Consider the following 18,646-nt stretch of genomic DNA (forward strand, 5'->3'; position numbering starts at 1 on the left):
TTTCAGTGAATTTGTACGGTTTTTTTAAATGCTAAGTTACTTTACGCCATTCGTGGCGTGCGCGCCCACTTAACGCAGTTCGTTCCGTGCGCACGCGGTGCGCTTCGCGCACCGTGCGCGCACAGTAAGCACGCGGTGCGCTTCGCGCACCGCGCGCCCACTTTACGCAGTTAGTGCCGTGCACGCACGGTGGGCACGCGGTGCGCTACGCGCACCGCGTGCCCACGTTACACTAGATGGGCCATGTACGCACGATGCGCTTCGCGCACCGTGCGCACATGGAGGACATATGATGCACTTCGTTTTGAAAGGTAATATTTTAATTTTTCGTATTTTTTATAAGCCATGCACAAATGGTGCCCTTCGGCACCATTTGCACACGGGGTGGACAGAGTGGATAATTTTTTTTTTTATTTTTGTTTTTTTAAAATATTATATTTTTTGTTACCCTTTTATATGCCATGCCCAATTGGTGGCCTTCGGCCACAAATTGCACACGGGGTGGGGAAAGTGTGGATAATTTTTTTTTTTATGTAATTTTTTACCGTACGCGTACGGTAAGCCTAATCGGCGAAATTAGCAAAAAAAAAAAAATTCCGTTTTTGGCCTTGGGGGATCTTTGGGGACCCCCCCATCTTGGCTATGTGTGTGTGAGCTGTCTAAACAGCCCCTTTACATGTTTTTGTGCTTTGTATTTTCAAAATCTCTCTCAGTGCGAGAGAGAAAATGGCGGCCGCCGCTTCCTGGTTTCGGCCGATTCGAATGTTTACTAAGATCTAAGAGCCAATCAGAATCGCGCTCGCGCACGTCACCGTACGCGTACGGTAAGCGTACCGTAAGCGCACCGTAAGCTGGCTCAGATATATATATTGATTTAAAGGCTATTTTCTCAGAATCTACTGAACAGATTTACACCAAACCTACAAAAGGCACTTCCTTGACCTGAGGACTACCTCTCTGCCAAATTTCAAGTAATTCAGTTCAGCCGTTCGGGCTGTAGCCCTGTCTAAAGGTCCTATGGAAAAATGCATGGGAAAAAACGCGTTTTGGGACCCCCCTTTTATCTCAGCCCCCGCTTGACGAATCCCCCCGAGACTTTCAGGGTAGGAGCGGAGCGTAGCGCCCCACCTATTTTGAAAAATTCGCGAGGATTCGTCGACCGGCGCCAAAGTTATTCAAAATAGAATGTTGCGGATTTCCTATGGAAACGTGGTCCTAACTATAACTACCTACTGGCGACCGCCAGTAGGTAATATATATATATATGTATATGTATATGTATATATATATATATATGCAAATTCACAGAAAAAACCATAGGTTTCACACATGTTATAGTTAGCGGAAATTTTACTGATAAAAAACCAGTGAAATTCCCCCGTTATAGTTAGTGCAGGCAACTATAACTCACGCGACCGCAATCCTCTGCTGATGCTAATACTGTATTTAGACACTTATTTGCCCATGTCTTCTTCCATACATTTTTAGCTATACATATATTACAAATATTTTTTTTTCATAAAGACACATATGTCATCAGCAGAAGATTGCGGTCGCGTGAGTTATAGTTGCCTGCACTAACTATAACGGGGGAATTTCACTTGTTTTTTATCAGTAAAATTTCCGCTAACTATAACATGTGTGAAACCTATGTTTTTTTCTGTGAATTTGCAAGGTTTTTTAAATGCTAATTCCTAACTATAACGTGTGTGAAACCTATGGTTTTTTCAGTGAATTTGTACGGTTTTTTAAATGCTAAGTTACTTTACGCCATTCGTGGCGTGCGCGCCCACTTAACGCAGTTCGTTCCGTGCGCGCACGGTGCGCTTCGCGCACCGTGCGCGCACAGTAAGCACGCGGTGCTTACTGTGCTTACGGTGCTTATAAGCCATGCACAAATGGTGCCCTTCGGGCACCATTTGCACACGGGGTGGAGAGAGTGTGGATAATTTTTTCTTTTATTATTTTTGTTAAAAATATTGTGGTTTTTCACACCTCTAAAAAGCTCTGTACATTTGGTGGCCTGCGGCCACCAAAAGTACAGGGGGTGGGGAGAGTGTGGATAGTGTTTGTTTTTTTTTATATTTTTTACCGTACGCGTACGGTAAGCGTAATCGGCGTAATTAGCGAAAAAATAAAAATTGCATTTTTGGCCTTGGGGGGTCTTTGGGGACTCCCTCAACATGGCTATGTGTGTGGGAGCTGTCAAAACAGCTCCTTTACATGTGTATTGGTTTTATTTAACAACCTTACTCTCAGTGCGAGAGAGAAAATGGCGGCCGCCGCTTCCTGGTTTCGGCCGATTAGAATGTTTACTAAGATCTAACACCCAATCAGAATCGCGCTCGCGCACGCCACCGTACGCGTACGGTAAGCTTACGGTAAGCGTACCGTATGCTGGCTCAGATATATATATTGATTTAAAGGCTATTTTCTCAGAATCTACTGAACAGATTTACACCAAACCTACAAAAGGCACTTCCTTGACCTGAGGACTACCTCTCTGCCAAATTTCAAGTAATTCTGTTCAGCCGTTCGGGCTGTAGCCCTGTCTAAAGGTCCTATGGAAAAATGCATGGGAAAAACGCGTTTTGGGACCCCCCTTTTATCTCAGCCCCCGCTTGACGGATCCCCCCGAGACTTTCAGGGAAGGAGCGGAGCGTAGCGCCCCACCTATTTTGAGAAATTCGCGAGGATTCGTCGACCGGCGCCAAAGTTATTCAAAATAGAATGTTGCGGATTTCCTATGGAAAAGGGGTCCTAACTATAACTACCTACTGGCGACCGCCAGTAGGTAATAAAAATATATATATAAAAATATATATATAGATATAGCTATAGAGAGGGAGAGAGAGAGAGAGAGAGTCATCCATGGTATGACATGGCCTTACCAATAACATTACAAATGACACAACTATGTATACAGTGGGATATCTTTGTTAGTGTATGTGTGGTGTTATCTCATTTATTATTATAAATAATATAATATAAATTAACCATAACTGATGAATTTTAGTTTTTTTTGTTCTTTTCTTCCTTTATTGAGAGAGAGTCGAAGGGAATGCTGGGTCTGTGGAGAGTACTAATATCATATGTCAATATCTTTATGCTGACTGCAAGATATTAACATGTGTGCTGTCCATATTTAAACATATGTAGAATTTATAAAACTCAGCATCTTTTTAAGCCAGTTTCAGCTGTTTTACATTTCACTTGACAGCCGGTTTCACATTGAGCAGGTGCAGTTACCTATTTCGTAACTGAACTGAATATATATCAACAACAAGTGGAGTATCAACACATGCATAAAAAGAAACTGGATGGACTTCCTCAGACCTAAGAATCTCAAAAGAAGTTTATCCCTATGCCCAGCTAATACCTGGGATATCGTACACACAGAACTAAAATTGTTTAAATGTACTGTGAAATTGAAATTGTTCTTCAAACTCACAGCCTTCAAGACCAAGCAGTGACAGACTATAGACAGCTATAGGTGCACAGGATCTAGCGGTGGGCCATACGACCCCGGCCTCGCTGAAGAAAGAACCTCTAAACTCAACAATAAAAATGATGGCAATGGAATTGGATATAGATCCCTACCCTTCATACACTAAACATTTTAAAACCAAATCCACCATTTAACCAACTTTGCTAATGGTTGATCATATTCATTGGACAAGGATCTACAAATGAAAATCTGCCCTTAAAAATGGATACTGAAAGGAACACATTTGAAAATCTAAAACAAGACACCAATAAGGAGGTGTATAAGGACAGCAATATTGTCATTTTCAATAGGCACACATTTCTGAAAGAGGCGTATTAATAATGCAATGAATAAGAATTTTACAACCTGATAAATGCAAATCCAAAAAATGAAATATGATCCTTCCTGCTTACTGTTAAAATTACAACTTGGAAAGAAATGTGCATTCTGCAGAGAAAGAATGTTATGATAATACACTCAACTTTGGTAACCTCCTACCTTTCAAATTGCATAAATTAGGACATTCACAGCATGACAAACCTATTATATTTGGAAAAGACTCCTTCACATCACATATCACTGAATAAGTTGATGCTTAACTTAAAACGTTTGTACATACCCTGTACATACCCTGCCATCACACACGACTGATGTAAAGGATACCTTAGCAAGATGTCTACCTTTTGGTCTGACTAGATGCCATCAGTTTTTACACATTATTCATACACAAAAATGACATGAGAGCATAAAACTACTGTCTTAGATCTAAATCAGCCCACTACACATCTACTAATTAAGGTATTATGAAAATGGCATGTATCTGATTAGACAATAATTTATTTTTGTTTGACCTGCCATCTTCGGTGTGTTTTTCCCATGTCTTTTATTTTGCTTCTGACCACCTGTTTTTGACTGTGTACAGCATTTAATTTTTACTGATTTTAGAACTCTAGGCACTTTGGGCCATATGCATCAAAACATTTTCCCATAGACACAGAATGGGAAAAACCCTTTGATGCATCTGGGCCTTTACCACTGCTTATCAGTGCTAAAGTGCAAGTGGTCCATCATTGGCATATTTGATTTACTGGTAAGACCCTAGTAAAGTGAACTGTGTGTGCCTAGGCCCTGTAATTGAATGCTACTAGTGGGCATGCAGCACTGATTGTGCCACCCACACGAGTAGCCCTGCAAGCATGTCTCAGACCTGACGCTGCAGTGTCTGTGAGTGCAGTTTTAAACTCCCATGTCGACCTGGAGAGTGCACCCACTTGCCAGTCCCAAACTTTCTCTTTTTCTACATTCAAGACACCCCTAAGGTAGGCCCAAGGTAGCCTCATGAGCAGGGTGCAGTGTATATGAACAGTAGGACATGTACTGATGTGTTTTACGTGTCTTGATAGTGAAATACTGCCAATTTCGTTTCTCACTGTTGCAAGGATTATCTCACCCAAAAGTTATCATTGGAGCTACCTTGTAGCCTCTTACAAGTGTAACTTTCAATTGGGAAGAGATAGAGATTTGGAGTTTGCGGTTCCTGAACTCACAATTTAAAAATACATTTTGTATTGAAGTTGGTTTTTAAATTGCGTTTTTGAAAATACCCCTTTTAGAAAGTCTAATTCATTTTGAGCGCCATGGGGAAGCCACGACCCATTAGGAGACATTAATGTTGTACCCTGACATCGGTACTTTTTTGCTGTATTTAACGTTTGGTGTGTATCGGCCTAAAGATTTCTCATAAAACAGCCTTGTCTCTGTGATATTGACAGAAGGGACTTCTCAATCTTCATTGATATCACGATTAGCCGTGACAATATCTTTAGTGACTCCTATCGGAGTAAGTCCTCTCAGTCTAACTTACAAATTGCCCATTTTGGGATCTCAGAGAGGTGTCTTCCATCATCTCGAAATATTCACAGTCCTGAAGGCAGTCTCATTGATTTACAGCGACAGAGACTGAAAAGTCAAAGCACTGTCTAATTTCCTCTAAAAGTTATTGTCAAATGTGTTATTTGTTAGCCTAGTTCTGTTTGCTGGACAGGTTAGAATATAGGATTTGGACATTCTATACATTGCCTTGTGGTACCTAAGATATATGTAATTCAAGACAAACCGTTGTCAATGTATGTTGAGATAGATTTTTTGTGAACCCCTATTGTATATATAAATGTATTTTTTTTTCAATACAAAATTATTAATCTACATACCTGCTCTAAAATCGTTCTTTTTCCTCTCTAAATAGTTATGTTTTCTTTAAATATCTGTCAGATGAATTGCTGATATCATATTGAATTGCATACAAATCGGTCAAATACATTTATGTAAATAAATCCCTTGCGGGTTACCTATCATATTACTGTTTACTCAATCCCCTGAGGGAAAATTGGGTTGCCCTTTTTCTCTATATATACTTTTAGGAAGTGGGCATTTTCTTGCATTACCACTCTGTGCCTCTGCCTGCCTGTTTAATCCATGCCTTGTTCAGACTTACAATTGGGCTGTTTGTGTTTTCACGCTAGACAGTCACACACAGGGAGCTGGGGTGTGCCCTGCATATCCCGATGGCCCATCATGAGGTTGATGGGCCTTCCTGAGCTATAGTGGTGGGAGGTGTTGTCACTGACACCTGAATAGGTCTGTGCCTGTCCTCACACAAAGCTGTCTCAACCCCCCTGTAGTGTGTCTGGAGCCGGGTCAGGGAAAGGCAGGGTCTTGTGTACTGCAAAGACTTTCCTCTACAGTTTGCCTACTTTAGAGGCAGAAACTGGCTTAAGTACTGGAGATGTAACCCCACATTCTTAAAACACATCTGGATTAAGAGGAGAGTCTGCCAAGAAGAAGAGATGGATAAGCTGTAGTAGGGTAACTGCCACTCTACTTGCTGCTGTGTTGGACTTGCCTACTGCTTGCTGCTTCTGTCTTGGAGAGTGAAAGACTGGACTTTACTTTCCTCATCCTGCTTGCCAAGGTTCTCTAATGGCTTTTGTGTGTTGGCCTCCTTTTAAGATGTCTCGGGGCCATCAACGACTTCACCTGCAGCCCCTGAACTCCTCTGCTGGGAGTTTTGACCTGCCAAGTGGTGCCAATTCCAGTTCTGAGCCTTGGAGGTGGTTTTGATGTAAAGAAGCATGAAAATACACACATTGACCTTCAGCACCTGTTTTTCCCACCACAGTCTTGCCATGTAGTTGAAAAAACATGTGTAAGATAGTGCCCTCTTTTTGCATGGTTGCCCCCACTTTTTGCCAAACTGCTGATGTACTTTGACTGAGTGTGCCCTGGGTTCCTGCCAAACAGTTACCCAGGGCCTATGTTCTTTCCCTAAAACTGCATTAGGACAAAACCCAATTGGCACTCTTTGGCTACAGGTCAGTCTCTTGTAAATGGTACCCTAGGTACCATGGGCACTGTGGCCAGGGAAGGCCTCTAGAAGCTGCAGCACTAATTGGACCACCCTTAAAGACCCTGTACCTTTACACACACACTGCCATTGCAGGCTGCATGTTTTGGTGCAGGACAAAGTTAAGAGTCGACATGGCACACATCCCTGTGTGCCATGCCTACAACCCACTACCCTGGCATAGGTCAGCCACTCCTCTAGCTGGGTGCACTATGCTAGTGGTGAGGGTACGGGTGCATGAGCCCTGTACCCCTACAGTGTCTAAGCCAATTCTTAGACATTGCAAGTGCAGTAATGCCATTAGGAGTATATGGTGCTGGGAGTTTGTCATTACAAACGCCACAGCACCATAATAGCTTTACTGAAAACTGGGCAGTTCGATATCAAACTTCTCAGCACATTAAACCCACACTGATGCCAGTGTGGGATTCAATGGAAATTGCACTCATAAGGCATCTTAGAGATATCCCCTGAAAAACGACCTAACACTAGTATCCTGGCTGAGTGGCTGCTCGCCAGCTGCCACCACCGACATGTTTCTGGACCCCTGGGTCAAGAGCCTGCTGCTCTAAGGGGTCTGGAACAATGCATATCCTGGGATGAGATGCCAAGCCTGCTCCATCAGGATGGGCAGGGTCCACGAAGGGGAAGCTCCAAAGGTTTGCCGCATTTGTGAGCTACCCCAGCCATTTACTGCTTCCAGCAACTGGCCCCCACCGGTTCTGACCCCCACTTTGGGCAGGAGAATCAGTAGGAAAACCAAGTGAGGAAGGGACAACTCTCAGTCCCCGCCATCTTGCAGATGGGGGGACCTAGTAAATCATAGAAAGGCATATGCCCCCTTCCCACTGGAGGGTGGCATCATAGGGGGTGTACACACCCCAAGGAAGGGATCCATTGGTCCCGACCTTTACTTACCTGTAACGCCCCTAAATATAGTATTTAGGGGCAACCCTGAACCTTTCCTCCTCAGACATGAACCAACCAAGAAGAAAAGAAGAAGAAGGACCGAAGAAGCCGTGCTGCACTAAGAAGAGGAGGATGCCCACTGACTTAGCCCCAGCCCTACCAGATTGTCCACACCTCGAACCTGCTCCAGCTAATTCCCGGTGTGTCCTGCAGCCAGCAGTCCTCAAGAACCCGAAGGACCTGCCCTGACTTCCAAAATCAATACTTTGTCTCCCAGGAGCACCGGATTTGCTCAACAGACTTTGGCTCTGGCCAAATCCATGAGTCTGCACCACTCTGCACCAGACGCCCACAGCCTGAGTTTGAGTGGCCCAACACCACGAGGAGGTCTCCCCGGCAATCTGGACATGAGATCTGGTGACCTGCCTCGAAGCTCTAATTGACGCCTGCAGACACTCTATGGAGGATCCCCCTGACCGCGACCGGAGCTGGTAAGAAAACCTGACACCTAAAGACACCCCTGGCTGACGTCCCACTGCCTTGGGTGGCCTAACCAACGGTCTCCCAGCATCTTCAGGCATCCCAACTTACCTCTGCAACCGGTGGTAACCTCCAGAATCCTGCAGTGTTTTTTGCAACCCATGAATCTGCACTGAAATCAACACAGCACCCGACACCAAAACAGCACCCTGCATCCAGCCGCCCCAGCATTGCTGCGGGTCAGTGGTGTAACACAGGCCCCCACAACCCCTCACGGTGCAGGGGGCCCCCAAACTCCAGGGGGCCTCCTCAGCACAACACTTCGGCTGGAGAGCACCAGATTAAATCCGGAGGGGGCCCCTCCACATACCCTGCAGGGGGGCCCCCTCAAGTTACGTTACGCCACTGCTGAAGGTGTACTTTGGGTGCTAACTCAGATGCCCCTTTGCCCTGAGCCTAACACCAGGAGCTTTGCTCCCACAACCTTGTGGCCTGCTCATGAGCAGCCACCAACCGGATGCCCGCCATCCCCCATTGGATAACATTGGGCCTCAGCACTCTGCACCCGGCTGCCCCTGTGCCGCTAAGGGTGTTCTGAGAGTGCATTCTCGACCCTGGGGGATCCCTGGTTCTAACATCAGAATATCAACTCCCACAAATAACTACTGACCTGTAAACCGATAACTCAATTTCCTCCCATAGGATTGCATTGACTGCTTTTCTTGAAAAGTGTTTTACGTGTGGAGTTGTTTTGTATGAAAACTTGAAAAACTGCAAATGTACTAAAAGTGAATTACTTACCTTTTGTCTATGAGATGTCTCAGTGTGATATCTAGACATATCACACTGATTAGCAAAAGTAACTTAAAAAGTAATCTGAGAGTAATGTGCACAGTAGTCTGTAAAGTAACTGAAAAGTAATGTCAGATTGTTGAATTACCTGTAATTCAACCAACTGCATTTGAACCTGTATTTAACTGTAAATATCTGCATAAGAATTTTCAAAGTATTATTTCACTTACCTGCACCAGGCTTCGCTTGGTTCTAGAAATAAAATAACTACATAATATTTTTTTCTACAAACAAATTGGGCTGAGTTCAGTCTTTGAGTGTTGGACATCATTTGCTGCCTGAGTGTGTACAACAAATGCTTAACACTACCCTTTGATAAATCCTTACTGCTCGCCCACACTACCAAAAATAGAGAGTAAGGTGCTAGCTATACAGAGCCAGCTCCCTACACCAATGCATTACCACGGTCAACCGAAGAATCGATACAGCCACTGCCATGCAGCTGAAAAGATCGCCGCAGCCAGAGTCCTGAGCACCGTGTTTCCAAAATCTGAGACACCTCTTCCAACTCCAACGCAGGCCGTGCTGTGCAGCAGAAGAAATCTAAGCATCACCTGCTCACAGCTGGGTACTCGACACGGAGTCTGTTTTACCGTCGCCGCATCGACCCCAGCGCGTCTCAGTTTTCAACTCATCGCACCTGTGCACCAATTTCTTCATCGACATAGCCCAGCAGTAAGGAACCGGGCCAGGTGTCCGGAACCTGACGCAGGAACGGTTGAGCACTGACTTTGAACTAGTTTGCCAATTGCTCCTAGAATAGACATCGGCGATCTTGATTTTTCAAGTATAACATCTCCTATTGCCACGCAATTTGTACTATAAGGTTGCTAGAGACAGACCTCGTTAAATGGATGTTTGCTTACAAGTGTCAAGTCCTCTACTTTCCTAATTTGTGGTTTATAGACACAATGTTTTTTCAGAGAAGTATTCTGAAGTCATGTGCTATTTGAAAACGAACTTAGAACAATTTTTTAGCCCTTGTTTGAACTCTAAAAGACTGAGGGACTTATTTACAAGCCTCTTGCGCCGCCAGTACGTCACTTTTAATACGGGAAAGGTGACGTACAGGTGGCGCAAAGGGCTTGTAAATAAGCCCGTTAGGTTTTACGTTCTGCTAAGAGTTTCTGGGAAGAAACAACTAATTCTAAGAGGACATATCATATATATATGCAATTGTTAATGCACATCACACAGGATTAGAATTCCAATATCTGCATATGTTGTTGAATGCAAGGAATCATTGAATGTTAACAATATTTCGTATTCTTCCAATTCCACATCAGTCAAGTAGAAACAATATTCATCCTATGCAAAAGAGTGTATAGTGACACAGTTTGAGGTAGTAATTCTGAACATTGGGAGAAGTGTAAGTGTGTATGTATTTAATAGCTATTTAGATTTATTGGCTTATTGAAATTATGAGTACCCTGTCAAAGCATCGAGAGTTGGTTATGCACAGATTTTACTGAGATATATCATTTTGAAATTTAAAGTTATGTTCAGGGTTCCGATGTCAAGTTACAAATTACTTAAGTCTTCTCTTTGGTATAGATCCACAACCCCTGCAGTCCTCTTTGACAGCGGAAGTGATAAGTGAGAGTTCACACATCCCCCCTTCTACCACTGGTTCTCATGTTCTAGTATTTATGGTCATTAGTAGGAGCGGTGAGAGACAGAAGAGAACATTGCTGCAGTTGGATCTTATGCACTAGGTTGCTATGAATCTTGACGTAGAACATAAGTCTAAAAAGGAACCAACAGTAATCAATTGTGGTTGATAATTACCTTCTTAGAAGCAAACCACAATCAAAATGGTAAATTCCCAAATCAGAATAAATATCTACCAGGAAAAAAGACACTAATGTTTACAAAATTACCCAATTTTAACATTTGGAGTTGCCCTTCAAAATTCAAGCATGAAAGCAAAGACGTCACAAGAATTTACAAATTCAGTATAGAAGACGCAGCAGTTTAACACGTTTCCACCGGTATGTTTATGAGGAATAAAAGACGTAAAGACAATTTAATTAACTGATCAACAGGCATATACAATACAAGAAACAAATTTTACTCTAAAGAGCCCTGTACATCTTTCGTTAAAAACCAAAATTTGGATACAGATTGGGAATGGCACATCAACAGTTGAGGAGCATTTTCACTAGAAGAAAGTGCAAACTGCATGTTGGAACGGCATAACAGAGTCACCAAAACCAATCTCATCGTTGACCCCATCTACTAAGACTGTGGCTCCACCAAACAGGATGAAGGTTCTTAACATGAAAGGATTTGTAGCATTCTGTGGACATTGGCACAAGGAGAGACCCCTTGTACAATCCTATTCGCTTTCTTTTGGCCAATCTTTTTGAGATCCCGTTTTTTTACTGTTTGCAGCACTAAGCGTCACTGGGGACTTGCTTTTCAATGTGTTCACTGAAGCCAGAAATCCTTTAACTATATGGTAGATGTTGGGCGTTCACAATGATACTTTCTACATAAAATTACATCATAAAGTCAGGGAACCTTACTATCCCTGTTTAACGATCTCATGAAATGCATTTCTTCTGTTCATTACCTAATGGTTCCAGTGCCATAAAAATAAACAGCTTATCACCAACTCTACCTGAAAAGCCTTATTCTAACCTCAATTAACAATCTTAAAATTATCAATTTGAGGTGTAGTGGCAGGTGAAATGTCCCCAGAGGGAGTCCTTGTGCTGCCCCCTCAGTGTGTCTCCTGAGACGTTCATTGCAAGTTGAGTTGAATTGGTTGTGACCCTTAAGGGAATGTACCGAACTTTCACAAATTATGATGTCTGTATTACTACTGTGGTGTATTCGCAATTGATTGGATCGCTCAGTGTTCATTGTAAAGATGTTTTTAAAAACAATTATTAACTTGCCAAGCAGAAAGGAAATAGCGGTCACATTACTCCTGTTAAACTAAAGAGTTCTATCTTAAAGAGATAACTACTTATAGAATTGAAAGGCAAGAAGGCAAAGATAGTTTTCTGCTTTTTAGTGGATTGCATCTGCTTCAAATTTATCTAAAGATTGTTTTCATTTTGTCACTGAACTTCAAAAATCTAGGTCTTCAATTAGCCGGTTTCTGAAAGTAGGGATCTTTTTGATAAACTCTCAGGGGCCTCTACAAAGGCAGATTTACAAGTGAGTACATATACACATGTAAATTTACTGGTATACTTTGTAGTAAATGTACTACTTTTGGCTATTCACCATATCCGAGTGTAAATTTACAACAAAGTGTAGACATACATGTTTCCCCCGGCTGAAACAGGAGGGGGAGTCAAGTGTAAAGTTACTACAACCAAAAAGGACCGAACAGAGTAGTAAATGCACTCCAACTTTGACCTGGTGTAGGTCCAGCACCACACTTGGCCAACCACTGGTACTGCAGTGCACAAACATAGACAATAATGGAGGTAGGTACTTAAGCTAGAACCCCTTAGGAAATAATGTTAAAATGTTTCAGTTACTTTTTGGCTGTACAAACTTTGGCAGTGCAGTTTATGAATAGTAGTGGTCTTATTATTTTGTGGGTGGGTGTCTGTCTCTCCCTAAACCTCTCCTTAGCCTTACCTCAACCCTTCCCATTCAGCAGTAAGTATTTCCTAATTTCCATTCACTCCCCTGGTCCCTCCCACATTTCCTACTAAGGGGCCGATTGCGATGTCGTCAGGAAATGCTCCGAATGGGATTGGATTCTACATATCAGATTTGGGACCTATGTTCCCAACCAAATTGGTCACCTTTCCGGACGACCGCTTACAATGCAAGGAAGCCGTCTGGGCTGTCCGAATCGGTCCCGAATGGGTTCAGGAAGCTCGAGTCATTTGGAGCCGAATGGTACAGCCCACTGGAGACGGTTTCCAAATGAGTGAGTACGATGACCGATTCGGACAGCCTTTTCGAGTCCGTTTGGCCAAAACAAAACAGCTGTGGGAATCAGAATTCGGGGGCCCGCAGCAGGCCCCCATAGGCCTCTAGATGGGGCCCATAGGGGAACCCAGGGGACCCCCCTCCCCAACCATGCACAGTGTGGCAGGCACCATGGGATGCCCGCAACAGGGTGCAAGGTTGTCCCCACTTACTCCTTTTTTCAATGACAGCCTGTGTTCTCGTTCCAAAAACAAGTTTCCTTTGAAGTCAATGGGATTCCGACCGAAATCGAGTCTGTAACCATCCAGACACATCGTAATTGGTCGGTAGGACTCCCCGAGTACGAATCATTCGGAAAGCATTCCTAACACGATTTGGTGGGAATGCTTTCCTGACGACATAGTAATCAGCCCCTAAGTAGTAAACTTACATTGAGATTTCTACTCGTATGTTTTATATTGCAATTTGTAGTAAGTAAGTAGTACTACAATAGTACTACTTTATGTACTACAAAATGCAGTTTGTAAATCAAGCCCACTTTCTTTGTTTGAAGATAAAAACCATTAGGGATGCTATCCTGGTGGAATCAATGGGGCTATTCACAAGGTTAAATTTACATGTGAGTAAATCTACATGTGACAATTTACTTTATAGGAAATAAATTTAACATAAAAATATTTGTACTAATGTTTTTAAGTTTTATAAACCTCAGTTTTACCTATCATTTACCACATGGAGATGCCGTACCAATGGTCGATTGAGTGCTATATAAGTAGCAAATAAAAAATAACAACAAACTACAACAATTCTCTTTTCTCCCCAACATGAGCCATGCCACTCACCTGTAAAAACCTCTCACGGTCAGAAACAGCAGACTTCAGCCTCATGGTCAGATCCCCCACCTTCTCCTCCAAACGCACAGCCTTGGAAGATAGCAGCTCCTTCTCCTGTTGAGGGGTCGGAGGGAGAATACTTGATCAAGACACACATAACTTTTAGACCTCTGAAAGGAAGTCGGCATGTGTAAATCAAAGTGACTGAGTCATTTCGAATTATATTTATCATTGTATGCCTGAAAACTCTATTAGCTTTCGGGGGCTATCGCTCTAACATCTGACTGAAGGGCAATGCTCACTGTAGTGCTGTAGTGATTGAAATAGCTGGCCATTCATCATCAAAATTCAGCCCTGACCCTGTTACACAGGACTCTGCTATGGTCCAGCAGTAGGTGGAGAGACACAAGACAAAGAACCCAATCAATCAATCAATCACGGCATTTGTAAAGCGCGCTACTCACCCGGGAGGGTCTCAAGGCGCTGGGGGAAGGGGAAATGTCACTGCTCGAAGAGCCAGGTCTTGAGCTGCTTCCTGAAGGAGAGATGGTCTTGGGTTCGCCGAAGGTGGGTGGGGAGGAAGTTCCAAGTCCTGGCTGCTAGGTAGGAGAAGGATCTTCCTCCGGCGGTGGCTCTGCGGATGCGTGGAACGGTGGCGAGGGCGTGGCTGGTCGATCGTAGCTGGCGGGTGGGCGTGTAGAAGGTCATGCGGTCATTGAGGTACTTGGGGCCCAGGTCGTGGAGAGCCTTGTGTGTGTGGGTGAGGAGTCTGAACGTGATTCTCTTGCTGACGGGGAGCCAGTGCAGGTCTCTCAGGTGTCCGGTGATGTGGCTGTGTCGGGGGATGTCCAGGATGAGTCGTGTAGAGGCGTTCTGGATGCGTTGGAGTCTTTTTTGAAGTTTTGCTGTGGTTCTGGCGTAGAGGGTGTTCCCGTAGTCCAGTCGGCTGGTGACGAGTGCTTGGGTGACGGTCTTCCTGGTTTCGGTGGGGATCCATCTGAAGATCTTGCGGAGCATGCGCAGGTTGTTGAAGCACGAAGATGTGACTGCGTTGACTTGTCTGGTCATCGAGAGGGAGGAGTCCAGGATGAAGCCCAGGTTGCGTGCGTGGTCTGTTGGTTTGGGAGCGGTGCCCAGGGCCGGGGGCCACCAGGAGTCGTCCCAGGCGGAGGGTGATGATCCCAGGATGAGGACCTCCGTCTTGTCCGAGTTCAGTTTGTGGCGGCTGTTCCTCATCCAGTCGGCGACGTCTTTCATCCCTTCGTGTAGGTTGGCTCTGGCGGTGGTGGGGTCGTTGGTGAGGGAGAGGATCAGCTGGGTGTCATCGGCATAGGAGATGATGTTGAGGTTGTGTTGGCGTGCAATGGCTGCGAGGGGGCTCATGTAGACGTTGAAGAGGGTTGGACTGAGTGAAGATCCTTGTGGTATGCCGCAGATGACTTCGGTGTCCTCGGATCTGAAGGGGGGGAGGCGGACTCTCTGGGTTCTTCTGGCGAGGAACGAGATGATCCATTCCAATGCTTTCTCTCGGATTCCAATGTTACTGAGGCGCTTCACTAGGGTGTGGTGGCAGACAGTGTCGAACGCCGCAGAGAGGTCCAGGACGATGAGGGCCGCTGTTTCCCCGTTGTCGATCAGGGTTCTGATGTCGTCGGTGGCTGCGATTAGGGCGGTCTCGGTGCTGTGGTTGGCCCGAAACCCGGACTGCGAGGGGTCGAGGGAGCCGTTTGTCTCGAGGAAGGCGGCAAGCTGTCTGTTGACGGTCTTCTCGATGACTTTGGCTGGAAAAGGAAGGAGCGAGATGGGACGGTAGCTCTTGAGGTCGGTGGGGTCTGCCGTTGGTTTCTTCAGGAGGGCGGTCAGCTCGGCGTGTTTCCAGCTCTCCGGGAAGGTGGCGGTGTGGAAGGAGGAGTTGATGATGTCCCGGAGATGGGGTGCGATGATGGCGTCGGCTTTGTTGAAGACGTGGTGTGGGCAGGGGTCGGTTGGAGATCCGGAGTGGATGGAGTTCATCGTGCGGATGGTGTCTTCGGTGCTGATCGGGGTCCAGTTGCAGAGGGTGGTGGTGGCGGGCATTGGTTCGGTGGTAGGGTGCGTTGTCTGTGCGTCGAAGCTGTTGTGTATGTCGGCGATCTTGCGGTGGAAGAACGAGGCGAGTGAGTTGCAGAGGTCTTGCGAGGGAGTGATGTCGTTGTATCCGGCGCTGGGGTTGGAGAACTCTTTGACGATGCTGAAGAGTTCCTTGCTGTCGTGGGCGTTGTTGTCAAGTCGTTCTTTGAGTGCCGACTTCTTGGTGGCGTGGATCAGCTGATGATGTTTTTGGGTGGCGTGCTTGAGGGCGGTCCTGTTGTCTGTGGTCTGGTCATGCCGCCAGGCTTTCTCGAGGGTGCGGCAGTTTTTCTTGGATTCCTTGAGTTCGTTGGTGAACCAGGGGGTTTTCTTGCTGCCGGGTCTGCTGGGAGGGTTCTTTAGTGGTGCGAGGTCATCGGCGCAGGTGGTCAGCCACTTGGTGAGGTTGCTGGCTGCTTCGTTGGGGTCCGTTGTGCTGGCGGGAGTGTTCTGGCTGAGGGAGGCGGTGAGCTGCTCGGCGGTGATCTTGCTCCAGCTCCGGCGGGGGGCCTGTTGCGGGTGGTGGTGGGTCGTAGTTCTTCTGAAGCTGAAGTGGACGCAGCTGTGGTCGGTCCAGTGGAGTCCGGTGGCGTGGCTGAAGGAGATGTGCTTGCTGGATGAGAAGACGGGGTCAAGCGTGTGGCCGGCGTAGTGGGTGGGGGTGTTCACCAGTTGCTTGAGTCCGAGGTTGGCGAGGTTGTCCAGCAGGGCGGTGGTGTTCCTGTCGTTGTTGTTCTCCAGGTGGAAGTTGAGGTCCCCTAGGAGGATGTAGTCAGCGGAGGGGAGGGCGTACGGGCTGATGAAGTCTGCGATGTATTCGCTGAATTGTGTGCGTGGTCCCGGGGGTCTGTAGATGAGGGTGCCTCGGAGGGTGGTCTTGGGGTCAGTGTGTATCTGGCAGGTGTTCGGCGGCGGTGAAGGTTTCGTCAGAGTTAGTCGAGATGCGGATGGTGTTCTTGTGTATGATGGCGATGCCTCCTCCCGTCTGGTTGATGCGGTCCTTCCGGGTGATCTTGTATCCGTCCAGGATGGCTGTGGCGATGTTGGGCGCTGAAGAGGCGTTCATCCAGGTTTCGGTGAGGAAGACGACGTCAGGTGCTGTCGCGTCGAGTAGGTCCCAGAGTTCCACGGCGTGCCTGTGGACGGAGCGGGTGTTGAGCAGGATGCACTTCAGGTGGAGTGCGTAGAGAGTGGCGGCGTCGTAGGTCCGTCGGGTAGTCTTGCATCGGCGGGGGCCAGGGGTTCCGGCACTGGGCGCGGTCCAGGCGCGGACGGGCGCAGACGGGCTTGCCTTTGGCGCACAATCGGCACTCCCGCTGCGAGTGACAGCTGCGCGTCTGCGCGGTCGCCATTTATGGCTAAGTGGGAGGGAGGAGCAGCTGGGAGGCGGGAGCGGGGAGGACACGAAAAAGGGGCGTGGCCGCGAGGACGACGGCGGAAACCGGAGAGCGGGGCAGACACAACAATCACCTAAAATCACAACAGTTATGCACAAAAACAATTACAAAATGCAGAGATAACAGAAAGGAACTAGAACACAGCTGGGGGACAGTGCGAGGCAGGCAGAGCGCAAAACGAGTCTGCGAGCAGCAGCAGGACACACGAGGGGGCTCACACAGCTGGGGGCCGTGCGGCGCGGGGGTGTCCTGAGAACAGGTCACACTCACCTGCGCCGCGCGGTCGCCATTTATGGACAAGTGGGATGGAGGAGCAGCTGGGAGGCGGGAGCAGGGAGGACACGAAAAAGGGGCGTGGCCGCGAGGACGACTGCGGAAACCGGAGAGCGGGGCAGACACAACAATCACCTAAAATCACAACAGTTATGCACAAAAACAATTACAAAATGCAGAGATAACAGAAAGGATCTAGAACACAGCTGGGGGACAGTGCGAGGCAGGCAGAGGGCAAAACGAGTCTGCGAGCAGCAGCAGGGCACACGAGGGGGCTCACACAGCTGGGGGCCCTGCGGCACGGGGGTGTCCTGAGAATACAGTGTTTGAACATGTATCTAACATCAAAAGAAGCACTATCGCAAAACCTGCTGAACAGAATTACACCAAATTTGACAGAGAGCTAGATCTTCGTCCAGAAAGTGTATTTTTTGTGATTTGGTGTAAATCCGTTCAGTAGTTTTTAGGATATTAAGTCTAAAAATGATTTGTATATCTAGATGGTAGGGTTCCAGGGACTCTTGCTAGAGTCCTTGGAACCCAGTTTAAAAAAAGACAGCCTTCTGATTGGCCGAAGGGGCTTTTTTTTACCTTCTTGCCATTTCACTCCGCAGGAGTCAGACTCGTGGGAGAGAGCTCTCCGACTGGCTGCCAGCAACATGAAGAAAAATGTTGCTGGCAGCCCTTAGAGGACTCGTGATCCCACAGGACTCCCATGGGACTGCAGGAAAAAAAATGGCTATTTTATAGTAAAATAATAAATATGTTTTTTTAGATGTTTTTTAACATTAAAAATAATGTATATTTTAAAATCATTTTAATTTAACTTATCATTATTTCATATGTGCTTTTATTTTAAGTCCCTACCTCCATTATTTTCTATGGGAGGGTGTTGCAGTACCATGTGCTAGACTTACTCCAACTCTGAGCTGGAGTACATTTACTAGTGTTTTGGGTCCTTTTTAGCTGCAGTAAACTTTAGAAGTGCAGTTTGTGAATAGCA

The 18,646-nt window shown here is 46.1% G+C and overlaps 1 protein-coding gene across 2 annotated transcripts in view; it reads right to left on the reverse strand.

Moving 5' to 3' along the window:
- The window catches only part of LOC146860022 (uncharacterized), a 269,057-nt gene that overhangs the window by 116,813 nt on the left and 133,598 nt on the right, over nt 1-18,646 (reverse strand). For both annotated transcript variants that reach the window (XR_014978762.1, XM_085643785.1), the window contains exon 9: nt 13,874-13,978. Coding sequence is in view for 1 of the 2 variants with exons in the window: in XM_085643785.1 (XP_085499911.1) it covers nt 13,874-13,978 (105 nt within the window). In the remaining variant the exon portion in view is untranslated. The remainder of the gene's footprint in view (nt 1-13,873; nt 13,979-18,646) is intronic.

The sequence above is a fragment of the Triturus cristatus genome, chromosome 3_1 (genome assembly GCF_964204655.1).
Source record: "Triturus cristatus chromosome 3_1, aTriCri1.1, whole genome shotgun sequence".
NCBI lineage: Eukaryota > Metazoa > Chordata > Amphibia > Caudata > Salamandridae > Triturus > Triturus cristatus.